The sequence below is a fragment of the Oryzias melastigma genome, linkage group LG14 (genome assembly GCF_002922805.2).
Source record: "Oryzias melastigma strain HK-1 linkage group LG14, ASM292280v2, whole genome shotgun sequence".
NCBI classification, from domain to species: Eukaryota; Metazoa; Chordata; class Actinopteri; order Beloniformes; family Adrianichthyidae; genus Oryzias; species Oryzias melastigma.
The window spans coordinates 24,237,639-24,250,434 of NC_050525.1; the positions used below are offsets into that span (position 1 = coordinate 24,237,639).

The window sequence follows — 12,796 nt, forward strand, 5'->3', positions numbered from 1 at the left end:
TGTTTCTTTTTTTTTAAGTAGCCTTTTTCTTTTTATTCGTAAAATATTTTTCCCTTTAGTAGAAACATTTAGTGAAGCTGCTAAATGTACAGCACTAAAGGGATTATGGGTACGCCCTCTTTTCTGAGCTTGTGACACGTTTGAAGACGTCGTTGTCAAACAGGGTTTAGGAATGATGAATGATACACATGATGTCTCGCCACTATTAGGCAATAGAAAATGTTAAAATGAACAATTAACAGATTAAAATCCTCCTTTCTAGTCATGTTTCATTGTCAAATCAAAAGAGACAACTAGATGACAGACATGCTAACCACATGATATGAAAGATTTATCGTTTGTACTGTTACTTCTAGTCTATATTTTAGACCATTTTAAAAACCTACTTCAATGAAAACATGTTTTTGTGATATTTTTCTGATGATGTAGGACATGCATAAAGAAAATTCAACTTAAAATGTTGTTACTGAGTATATTTCTTTTTTAAATCGTGGGGAAACAGATGGTCAAAGTGATGTAGGTGCTACAATTGCTGAGTCACAAGCTCCCGGCTCCGCCTCTGATTGGTCCACTCAAATAAATCCAGGGTTTTCCTCTTCTAAGCTGGTATCTGGGTTAAATCTGGACGGCTGATCATTTTTGTTGCACCGGTAATGTTAGGTTGAGGATGTGAGGTGCTGTAAGCTGGTGACAGAGTGTAAAGATGATGATGGAGAAATTGGGGGCGGGAATACTTCCCTCTCCCAGTAGTCCCGCCCACAACTCTGATTCAATTTCTAGAAAACAGGTTTTTTGATTTTGACTAAAACTACAACATCATAAAAGACAGCTGATGAACCTTTTAAAGTGGATCAAAGAATGATTTTAGTTGAGTTAAAGGAAATGGGAGATTGTCAATTCATATTGGGAATCTCTGTGTGTCCTTGAAAATATTTCTCTTTACGTTTTATGTGGATGTTTAAAATATTAATAGAGACTTTGTGTTTGCAGCTTTCTGACCTTAGAAAACAGGTAGCAGTAGAAAAGAAAACCCCTCATATTTGTCTTTAGTTTTTAAAAAAATTGACTGACCACCTAAACATTTTGTTGGTTCCAGGTTGAAAGGGTGAAATAGACTTTAGTTCCCTTTCTAAACTTTTGTTGTACTTTAAAAATTGCAGAAGTTTAACCCACAATTCTCTGAATGAGCAGGACTAAAATAGTGCACTGATTGTAATACTAGATAATATTTATCTGTTTTTTTTTTTTCCTTTTGAAGGGTCATTATCGATTTTGTGAGGCTTTATTTTATCTCGGAGAGCACCAGTTGGCTCTTCAAGCAAACTGTTCAGCAAGACAACTTTGTAAAGGCGACCCAGATGGACTCAGAGATCTGGACCAACAGAGCTGTAAATTCAGAGCTGAATTTCAGCAACGCAAAGGTATTATTATTGATTTATTTTCTCATTTTTCAGCGTGAATCGACAAAGATAAGCAAAAATATTCAAGTTCAGGCACATTTCAAACTGCTGAGGTTGATCTTTTACCGATTACTCGGTCTTATCAGTTTTTTTCCCTTTTTATGATGTAGCCAATGATTGAACGTACAGGAGATGTCATGCAGGAAACAATGACTTGACTTTCATTTCCTGCATAGTTGAAGTGAAACTCAGCTTGTCGTTTGCTTTCAGGTCCTCAACCAAAGAAAGCTCCGAGGTAAGTGTGTGATCGTCTCTGGGAGTTTATGGGAGAATCAGCTCTTGGTGGATGAAATCTTTCTCAACTTTTGTTTTACATATTTCTCCTCGTTTAGTTTTAAAGCAGGCGTCATGGCCAAACAGTCGCAAACTGCGAAAACAGCCGGTAGAGCTGGTTCAGCAACAAACAAGCCTGCAAAGGTGAGTGAGCCTCTGTCACTATTCAGCACTGCTTTCTGTTCAAACGCGTTGCTTTTCTAATTCTGCTCAACTTTTAGATTTGTAAACTGCAGTATGTGTATCTAACTTAGATATTTACATTTAGTCTGGAAAATAAGTATAACTAAAAAACTGCTTTATATATGATAAAAAACAGCAGTTTTTCTCTCAATTCGTGTTTAGTGGACTTAAAAATTGACTAAAAAGATGTTTTTAACCTGGAATCTACTTTTTAATTTCATTATTTCTTTTTTATTTGAAATTGGGAAGTAAAATTAAAGATTAATACAATTCAACAAAAAACTGAAGTGACTTATTTTTTTTTATCTAGTTTTTAATTTTTTTTCTAAAAAAATGATCTTATTCGATGTTAATAGTATCTTTCTTTTTTTGTAGGTCACAGAGGTAAAAGCAGACAGAAAAACAGGTGGGTGTGATTGAACTTTGTCTTTAAATCACAGCCTCTATAAAGTTAACACGATGATTAATCAATAAATGAAAATTGAAAACGTCTGAAGAAGCTTTAAAACTTAAATCCTTCGATATTATTGTGGAGACTTTCATTATTTCAGGATAAATGTTTTTAAGTTTGTTTGGATTCTGTTAAGATTTTTTTAAGACTCAGTGCTGTTATTATTTCAACTTTTTTGTCCTTTCATTCTTTTTCTGTGAGTTTAAAGTTGTTTATCTTTTAGTCCTGATTAATTTCTCATTGGATGATAAATGTTGTTTACTTATATAACGCGTTGCTAGCTTTTAATCGGAAGTTTGAAGTTGTTCCCTTGTGTTGTGGAAGTTTATCACAGTTTTTATTTGAAAAAGGTTTTAAGATGAAAAAGTCAATTGTTCTTTCAGGTAAAAATGAAAAACCTGCAGAACCAGAGGTCAGCGTTAAAGACCCTAAACTGTCACAAAGGTAATAGATGTTCCAACTCCTTTAAAATAAATCTTATGTTTAAGAAATATTCTTCAGGCACTAATTACAATTAAATCTGTTTTTATCTTTTTCATTGTAAAATCACAAAATGTTGGATTTTATGGTAGACTTTTGTGTGGAAAAACAAATGTGACTACATTTCTGCCTTCAGTGCGCCGACGGAATCGAACGTTTCTCCAAAAAAGAAGGCTAAGAGCATATCGAATGAAAAGGTGAGGATGGAATTACCTGAATGAACCCTAAATGTTTCCTCTTGAATAACTTTTTACCAACAGGTGAGTTAATTGTGCGCTCTGCCCAGAAACCACAGGTGTCCAATAGAGGTAAAGACGCGTGTAAAGAGTTGAAATCGTTGGTGGAAGACGGACACGCGGCGTTGTACGACCTCCGAAGCCGCAATGCGGAGCAGGCCTTCAGCAAAGCTCTGACCCTGGTGGAGACGATAACACCCGAGGTAATCCTGCCGCCAAAACATTCTCAGGTTTACATGGAGATTCTGAGAGTTTGACCCCAATTAAATTAGGATTTCCTTAGAAGAAACATCTGTAGGTGAGACCTCTTCAAGGTGTTTTTTTCTCTTCATAATATCTAGCTGGTCTCTTCTTTGTCCTATTCTGTCTCTTGTTGTGAGGATTGTTGCTTACGAGGATGCAGCGTGCCACAAAGTTTCAAAATATATACAGCAGCTCCGCCTGTCTGCTGAGTAAGAGCGGAGTAAAAATGTTCTCATCACGCCCGGTCACACCTTCTGAGGAATGCGTTCTGAGGCAATGTGACACCTTTGTGTGAATGCATTACAAAAGTTCAAACTGGAGGTTGTGTCCTACTGTCACTACACACATTTTGCACATATTGCACATATGAAAATTGGTACTAAAGTCATGAAGAAATTTTGACACCCTCATTAAATAATCAACTTAAGAAATGTTCATATATCAATGTCTAACCTTGTTTTGAAATTTTTCTTTTAAAAGGGGATTTTGTTTTAAATAAAACTTGAACTAAAATATTATTATTCTACCCATAGAAAAAAAAGATTTGAACAAAAATTTATGTTTTAATGGAGGTCAAAGTTTGGACCTCCTGCCTCCTATTTTGACTGAAATCACGTAATCGAGAATTTTTTTGTTGCATCTACTAGTTCTTTAAATGTGTCTAAACTTGAACATAAGCAGAAATTACTTTCCTTTGAAATTACATATTACAGAAAGCTTTAAATAGGTTTAAATGTTTTAATGTATCACTTGGATCACTCTTTAATGTTCAAATTTTTTTGAAGAAAAAAAAAGATCCAATTGATATTAAAGGTGTATGTATCCAAAGTCTTGGGAATATATGAAGGCTTTCATAGGGTGTCCACATTTTTTCATGACTGTACGTGAATTAACGTGGAAAAAGTGAGAAAAGTTTAGTTCTTTTATGTGAAATTTTCATAAATGAACCACAGAAAAACAATTAAACTTGAGGGTGTAATCAATACACCTTTATGTCTACAAAAAGCTTTTGTCTCTGTTCGTTTAAATGGTTAAGTAAAAGCAACATTTTTGTTTTTTAATATTTTAATTTTCTGTTAATATTTGGGTCCACAAGAAACTCAACTCCTTCTCAATCCTTTGATTTACCAAAATCTGAAATTCATGAGATTTTGGCAATAATTCCAAATACAGTTTTAAACATATTAAACGCTAGTGCTGAGTTTTTGAATAAAATTCTTTTAAAATGTCCCTTTTTTGTTTCAGGAGCTTGGACTTTCTACTCTTGATGTTCTGCTATTACTTTTTGGACATGCTTCGGCTCTGACAGAAATTGGACAAGTTGAGGTAACTGGTGTTTATGTCAGACGAGATGGAGACATTCTTCTCTGCTTTTGTGAAAATATTCACAGCACATACATCTTCTGGAGTATTTATAGTTTTCTTTAAGACTTCTTCTCCTGTGGTCATCATCTAAATCCAGATTTTTACAGATGCATGCTTCTTCCTACTACACTACATATTGTGATCTTCCTTCTTTCTTTGATTAAGGAGAACAAGCAGCCTTTTAAACACAACTGTTGCATTTTCTCATTTGTGTTTATAGCCTAACTTTCTGCTTTTAAATAGCTAAAAGGGTTTAAAAAGTCCTGCTTAAAATGTTTTGCCAAAGATTTTTCTTCTTGTGAATTTGAGTTTCAGTTCACTGTAAATCTTTTTTGAACGCAGGAACTGACACAAGCAGAGAAACTCCTGGAGAGAATCAAAGAGTATGAAGTGTGGGTGTTCCAGAGTCTGGTCTTCTACGCCACCGGGAGGGTTTATCTGAGGGAAAACAGGTTCAAATATTTTATTTATTTATTTCAATCTGAGTTTTTTTGTTTTTGCTTCAATGTAACATGAGAATCTCTTTGTGGAACAGGTTCACAGTCGCATTGCAGCAGTTTCTAGATTCTTTGCAGATGGTGAAGAATCAAATAACTCCAGGTAAACTCACCTGGCCTTTAACCAAAGAAGTCGTCAGAGAAACTGAGCCGGAACAGTTTAAAGTAAGAGCAGATTTAAGTTTTCTTCTTGTGCCCAAAAAGTTTCCTCTACTTTAGTTTCAGGAGTTTTCTTAGTTCATAAAATGTCATTTAAGGTTAAACAATAATAAGAAATAGCCCAAACTAGTGGTGTCACATCATCTTGTTCTCTGTTCTTTCTGGTGAAACTTTGATTCAGCAATCTAAGTCTTTGTAGCTCATGCAGCAAAGGGCCCAACGTGAGCTCAGCTGATTAAACAAACATCGTGGAATGTTGAATCAGAAGCACAGGAGTTAAATCTAGAAAAATTGAGTTGTGTTGAAAAATGTTGGATTTGGGAAAGAAGACGTGGTTTAAACCAGAATCCTCTGCAACAGTGTGTCCTGTCGGATAAGCGAGAAAATGTGTCAAATTAACTCGGTCATCTAAAAAACACAAACCTGATGTGCTATGAAGAGTCTGTGCAGATGAAAGAAACTTCAGGATTCAGGAAACTTTAAACTCTATAGTTTTGCTGTACGGAGTTGATGCTTCATTAATGACACCAGCTTAAGCCTTAGCTGTTCCACCTTTATTACAAACTGATAAGTCTTGTTGAAAAATACAATTTAATACAATTCTAAAATTCTCAATTTGGAGAGGAAAGGATCATAATAAACATTTGTTTTCTAATTGGCTAATTTGACTAAAAATGAGGTGATTGAAGCATTGTTTTGTCTACAAAAGTGTTTTAAGCTTCACATTTTCTTGTTCTATTACCCTTAGAATTATTAGTGTGGACACTGTTGCATTTAGTGGTTCATTAGTTTGGCTGTTCATTCAAGGTTTTTTTAATTAGAGGTGTCTCTTACATTTTGAATTGTCTCAATCATTTTTGAGTACACAAAACTTATTTTTATTCTAATATAATTTTTTTCCCAAAAACTGAAGACCTTCATGTTCCTCTGCTGACTCGTTCTGGTTCTTTTCAGGAAATTCTGGAGAGTGCTATTGATTTGTGTAAATTTCCTCCTGCTCCTGATGCCGTTTGCCGCCTCGACAAATGCTTGTTCCCTCTGAAAGCAGAAATCTACTTCACAGATCCAGATTTTAAGGTAAACGTCAGCAAAAGTGTTTTTTCAGTGTTTTGATTTCTGAATTGCTGCTAGAGTTGGTGACGCATGCGCTCGTTCGTGCAGGGCTTTATTCGGTTATGCTGCTGTCAAAAGTGCAGCGTTGAATACCACATCACTTGTTGGAAGTCTGTGAAGACGTCCGTTTTTTCTGAGAAGAATGAAAAGGTTGGTTTGCTTTTGCACCTTCAGCTATTTGTGTGCTTTTGCTGGCAACGTTTTAAAAATCGTCTTTTTGAACTTCAGGATATTTTGCATGATGCCTGTTTGACGCCGGATTGTGTCGGCCAAATCTGTTGTATCAAAATTTTTGGTCCGACAGGCCTGGTGAAATGTAAGGTGAGGAGGAATCTCTTAATCTCAAGTGACCGTGAGATTGAATTTGCTGGACGTAAAGTTTTGTTTAATATCCTTTTCAGTTTGAAGCTACAATCATCAAGCCGCAGAAGACGAAGAAGCCTAAAGTGAATCAGAAATGTACAAGGTGCGCTACACTATTGTTTTTCCCTTTTTGACAATTTTTTTATGCATAAGTAGATTTCCGTTTCTGATCTCCTTTTCTTAAATGTATATTTAGTTTAGCTGATTATGTATTTTAATCCCTTCTTTTTGCTAACATTTTGGTGTCAGAGATTCCTGTGGGCGGGACTTTTTCAGTCGAACTTTATTAATAAAAACACTAAACACAAAAGAGGAAATGATGCAAACCTAGTGTGTTAGTTTCCCACTTCTTCTCTAAAAATGAGATAACTTCTGCTTTTAAACATGTTTGGTTTTTTTTCTTGTTTGTTTAAAACATTTTTTTCTCTTATTTCCTGTTTTAAGCCCAAAGAAATTAAAGTCTAAAGAAGATCGTAAGCTAAAGAGGAAGCAGCTTAAAAGGTCATTTCAAGATAATCAGCCCATTGGGAACGAGATTTTGAAGCAAGATGAAGTTTCTGAGACGCAGAGTTTGCAAAAAGGTACAACTTTTCCAAATTTTACACTTTTTTTGGGGTTTTTTTTAACCCTGCACCAGAGTGTTATCTATTGTCTGCTGCCACGTGTGTTTTGTAAATCTTAGTGAAATCTCTCCGGAGTCCAATATTCATCATTTATCATTGATGATATTTATTCATTTTGTCTTTTAAAGTCCCACTCCAATCACCTTTCAGTCTATTTTAACCCGTTTCCAGTGATCCTTAGTTATAAATATGCTGTATTTAGCCAGAATAAAAATCATTTTCAAGGATACAGAATGTAACTTTTTTCAAAGGGCATTTTATAAACGACAACAAAAATTCGCAACGATTTGATAGATATTTATTTACAGATTTTAAGTCCAACTATAAACACAAAAAACATAAATAGAAAATGGTGAAACATAAAAGACAGTCATAAAAGTTGTAAAAGTACCCTAAAAGTAGGAAAATACCAGGAACAAAAAAAGTGATAAAATAGAAAGTACAAATTAGGAAACTTTATGTATTAGCATTTTCAAATTGGGGACTGATATCAAGTGTGTTCTAATGTTTGAGTGCTAAAATGATTTTATTTTTAGAAGCATTCAGATGTTGAATAAAACCCTAAATTAAGTCTTAAAAGCACTTGAAGATTAACTCATACACCAGCAAACATTTCTGTGGATTTGCACCATCGTTGTCGTTTTAATAAAATCCTAAAGGCATCATTTTAGGAGCTTCTGCATGCTCGCTGCTTTCTAGTTGGACCACAGATGTGCAGTGTAGAGGAGTCCAATAAATACTCCGAAATACAATCTTTGAGCTTTCATCAGAAACGCGCCACAAGAACATAATAAAAACTCCAGAACCATCAGAGTGGGTCTTTAAAGCTTCAAATATTAATTTTCTGTTCCTCAAATTTCTGCTAATTGGACTCATGTTTTTGTCTGGGTTCTAGCTTGGGTTCTGTACAGAGATCGGATTCTTCTGCAGATCAGTCAAAACACGGATCTTCTGGAGAACGAGAACAACTTCCAGGTTTCTGCTTTGATCAGCAGCCTGAAACCCTGGCTGGAGCTGGACTTTCTCAGGGGGAACCAAATCGCTTTGAGTCTTTTGAACTGCGAACAGGGGGCTTTAGGTCAAGCTGTTGAGCTTCTGCTGGAGAGGAAACACCGGGTTTGGGCCCGAATCTTTATCCAACAACTTAGTAATTGCGTGGATATAAATCCCAAACTCAGTGGCTGGGCAAGTCGGCTAAATGAAGCAGGTGAGCTTTCACCAGGAACACTAGCAGAAATTTTCAAACTGTTTTGTTGTTAAAACAAAATCATCTGATCAGATGCTCTGTTTTTAGGTTTGAGTGCTTCCAAGGCTTTCATTGAACGTTATTCAGGACAGCTGGAGGAACTGGACTTGTCACCTGTTCTCAGATTTGGACCTTTGCAGGATATAATTATTGAAAAACTTGGCGTTAAACCGGAGCTTTTATCGAGCATCGGCTTGACTCTGACTGAATACTTAAAGCAGGCCCCGTCGGAGGACGCCAGGCTCTTTATCTGGACTCTGGAGGAGTTTAGAGAGGACTACATCTCCTGCCACGCTATTCTGGATGAATATTTTGAAATGATGGGTACGTATTTAACAAGAACTTATACTTATGAACTTGAAGGCTTGTGCTGACTATGAAATTACTGCTTTTCAGATGGACACTGTTCAGTCTTTAAAAAGTCAGATGAAAATGTAAGTAGTTTTTGTTTTAAATTCAACACTTTTAGATTATTTTTTTTTCTTATTTTTTCAGGTACATTTCTTACAGTTTTGCATAAACTATTTTCTGTTTTATATCAAAAGTGACATGAAAAAATGTCAGTATCTTGAAAAGATGGATATAAAAACTGCGTTTTGCTTTTTATAATCCAATAAAACCCAGATTTTTATTCTCTTCTGATGTTTTTATTTTAGAATTCTCCTATCAGAGCTAAAAATCGAGGTCGGAAAAAGAAGAAAGAGCCGAAGGTAAGACGCTGGATCGGTATTGTACTGAAAACATCTCATGACTTTGACTCACTTTCCTTTGCTTCCTCTTAGGGTCTAAAAGTTTTACCTGGAATAAACGGGGTAGAGCCAGACCAAGTCTTTTTTGATGATGACTCTTTGTACGTTTTTTTTTTTTTTTTCATATTTCTCTCGGCTCACAGATCATTACTGTAGCCTAAAACGATACAAATGCTCTCTGTGGACAGATCATTCCTCCACCCTGCTGATGCCTTCAGCATCCCCAACCACCTCCGAGACCAGGTGGCGGAGTTTGAGGAGCAGTACAACAGCACCTCCCACACGAGTCGCTGTAAATGGGATTTGGACAACAATCCAGACCCGGCAAAGGAAAGCATGTTTGAGTGAGTGATGAAGGATCCTATTCTAGTGTCAGAATCTCAACAAACGAACATTAATTTGAAGATATATATACATACATGTATACATAAAGTACACATTTTTTACTGTTCACCACATACTCAAAAACTCACCAGAATTTGCACCCATATAGTATCCCATGATAATATATATGTATATATTTTTTGTGACCTGATGAATAGAATAATTATGTTTTATTTTTTTTTTTTCTTTTGTTTTAAACGTGAGAAAATGAAAAAATAAACAGTTTGGTGAAAAAATCATTTCCATTTAAAGTCTAATTATAAAATAAAAGTGGAGCTTTTTTAATCTGTTTCATCATTTTTTATTTCATGAGCTTTACTTTTTCTTAAATTTATACTGGACGTTCTTTTTTAAATATTTCCTCCGTTTCAGTTATTTTGCCCAGATCTTGGAGGAGCACGGCCCCCTCATGGCAGACGACCCTCTGCTGGTGGGAGAGCTGGAGCACTTCCCCGCCGTGGCGAGGCAGAAGATCGAAGAGGCGGGCGGTTTTGAGGAGTTTCTTTTGGAGTCCCTTCGGTTCGTGAAGGTGGGCAGGAGCGTGGGCCTGGCAAAGCACTCGATGTCGCTGCAGGCGGCCAGCCTGGACGACCTGGACGACATCGCAGACTCTGACCTGAACTTCTCAAACTTTGATTTGGACGACATCACTGGAAACGGTTTCCACCTGGAGAGTTATACCTTACAGAACCCCTACTTTCAAAACCCATATACGTTTACCCATCAGCCCTCGGGGCCAGACTTCATCCCCAACTGGAGTGAAGGAGAATTTGAGCAGTTTCCGTCCTTTGAGCCCACCAGTTATGAGGAGCTCGATCTTGATACCTTTGATTATTCTGCTTTTGAAACTAACTCGGCGCCGGTCAGAGAGGCTGAAGCTGTCCCTCAGAAACACGCTGCAGTGCAGGTGAAACGTTTATTCATTCGCCTTTCAGTTGAATTGAAGTTCTGTTCCTTTAACATGATCCGTTTGCCTCTCAGACGCTGCAGGAGACCACAAGGAGTGTTGCCGTGAACACAGAGCTTCATGAGCGCTTTGAGAGCAGCCCGGTAAGTCCCTCATACACAACAAGTTTAAATTCAATTTCCCAACCATTCTGTTTAAACCTCAATTTTTGGGTTTTGTTTAAATTTGTTATAGAATTATGAAAAAACAAAAATTTAGGAAAATCTTTTTTTCTAATTTGCTAATAATTAAGTAACAACAAGAAAAACCTTTCAGTTGGTTTATACTCAGCCTGATGTATTATAATGAAACGGTAAATACTAAATCCTTTCTACACACTTGTTTGACACTTTTAACATAAACATACTTGGTATACAGAAGGGATGCAATGATTCACCAAAGCCAAAACATACGGTTCAGTTTTATTTAGTTTAAACACATATATGATCAGGTTATTTACAGGTTTTTACTGTATAAGTTGCATTTTTTTTTGCATGATTTTGCTGGAGATGTGACTTATGTAAATAAATAAATAAATAAAAATGTAACAATGACAAGAGGGCGCTGTAGGGGTATGTATCCGTTTATGTTACTGACATCAAGGCAGAAGAAGCACCACTTAGTCGTACTCTACCCTCTGTGGAATTGCTTAAAAGCAACACAAATGATGAAGAATTCAGCGGATTTATTAATCTAGAGTTATATAAAGTGTTTAGTTGACTCGTTACCATGTTTTTTATGCTATGATTATATGAATATTTGTTCATATGTTGTGCTAAAATAATAAGTTCTTATGTTTCATGAAGAAAAATAAACATTGTGTCTATTTAGTCTATTATATTTCTATGATTTATCCCTTCTTGTTCCCGTCTTTTGCAAATACATTTCACCCAAAGTGCAACATGTACTCTGGGACTATTTTTTATTTTTTTTATCTAGCTTTTTTATTTTATTTTTGCTACTGCGACTTACCTGGAGCAGCTTATACAGTGTTTTCTTGCTGTATCGCGGTCTCGCCTAGATTTATTTATTTTACAGTCTCACTGTTTTGCAGATTTTTTTTTATTTTGATTTATTATATTAAGTGCACTGTGTGTTGATCTTGTCTGGAGTTTCCCAGTTACCTGAATTTACATGAGCTTTGTTTTCATTCATTAATAACCAGACCTTTTTTGTTTTTCTATGAAAGTTTAAACTTTGAGTTTAAAATGGAAATACAAAAGTGTAAAAATGTCCGTGTCTGTCTGATAAAGGTGTATAAAGTATGAAGAGAGGGGTTTTACAGCCTTAAAGCGTCTATAACAGGGGTGGCCAACCCTGGTCCTCAAGAGCCTCAACCCTGCCTGTTTTCTAGCTCTCCCTGACCAGCTTGCTGCTGATTAGCTGACTCAAGTAATTCCACATCCTGATTAGCTGAACACACCTGATTTAGGTTGTCAGCATCAAGCAGTCCAGGGAGAGCTGGAAAACAGGCAGGGTTGAGGCTCTTGAGGACCAGGGTTGGCCACCCCTGGTCTATAATCTTTCTTTGCGGGTTTCGCCTATTGTGGGTTATTCATGGAATCCATCCTCCGTGATAAATTAGGGACCACTGTAGTCCAAAAAACACAAAATAAAAAAATGTATTTCAATACTCATGTTATATAATAGATGTATCTAAATCATGATGGGGGAAAAATCTCAGGCTATAAGCTATTAATTTATGCCTAACTGAACTTAAAATAGTTTGTTTAATTTGATTCATGATGGCTCTTCACTTCTGAAATAGTAAATAAATGTAAATAATTAACCAAAGTTTGTCAAAGTTAAGGTTTTCAATAAAAGAACAAGTTTTTACAGAAATGTAAAATTATTTTACCACAATGATCCATGAACAGTAATTGGTCATTGTAAGTTTTCTTTCAAAGGGAACATTTTAACTAAAGTTGACCCAGTTTAGTGCCACCTGCTGGTCAGGATCTGACATTTAAAACTGTCATCTTAATGTTTTGTTTTTAGAGGTTATCTTTTGATATTTCTGATACA

At 35.9% G+C, this 12,796-nt stretch overlaps 1 protein-coding gene across 1 annotated transcript in view; it reads left to right on the forward strand.

The window, feature by feature from the left end:
* ttc3 (tetratricopeptide repeat domain 3) overlaps positions 1–12,796 on the forward strand; it is a 28,159-nt gene that overhangs the window by 9,516 nt on the left and 5,847 nt on the right. Inside the window, exons 12-34 of the mRNA XM_024266092.2 lie at positions 1,259–1,421; positions 1,671–1,695; positions 1,793–1,877; positions 2,292–2,322; positions 2,751–2,811; positions 2,984–3,044; positions 3,134–3,286; positions 4,572–4,652; positions 5,034–5,143; positions 5,227–5,353; positions 6,302–6,424; positions 6,509–6,610; positions 6,689–6,781; positions 6,862–6,926; positions 7,268–7,404; positions 8,342–8,653; positions 8,741–9,016; positions 9,089–9,126; positions 9,349–9,402; positions 9,475–9,542; positions 9,630–9,785; positions 10,198–10,732; positions 10,807–10,875. Coding sequence (XP_024121860.1) covers positions 1,259–1,421; positions 1,671–1,695; positions 1,793–1,877; positions 2,292–2,322; positions 2,751–2,811; positions 2,984–3,044; positions 3,134–3,286; positions 4,572–4,652; positions 5,034–5,143; positions 5,227–5,353; positions 6,302–6,424; positions 6,509–6,610; positions 6,689–6,781; positions 6,862–6,926; positions 7,268–7,404; positions 8,342–8,653; positions 8,741–9,016; positions 9,089–9,126; positions 9,349–9,402; positions 9,475–9,542; positions 9,630–9,785; positions 10,198–10,732; positions 10,807–10,875 — 2,925 coding nt within the window. The remainder of the gene's footprint in view (positions 1–1,258; positions 1,422–1,670; positions 1,696–1,792; positions 1,878–2,291; positions 2,323–2,750; positions 2,812–2,983; positions 3,045–3,133; positions 3,287–4,571; positions 4,653–5,033; positions 5,144–5,226; positions 5,354–6,301; positions 6,425–6,508; positions 6,611–6,688; positions 6,782–6,861; positions 6,927–7,267; positions 7,405–8,341; positions 8,654–8,740; positions 9,017–9,088; positions 9,127–9,348; positions 9,403–9,474; positions 9,543–9,629; positions 9,786–10,197; positions 10,733–10,806; positions 10,876–12,796) is intronic.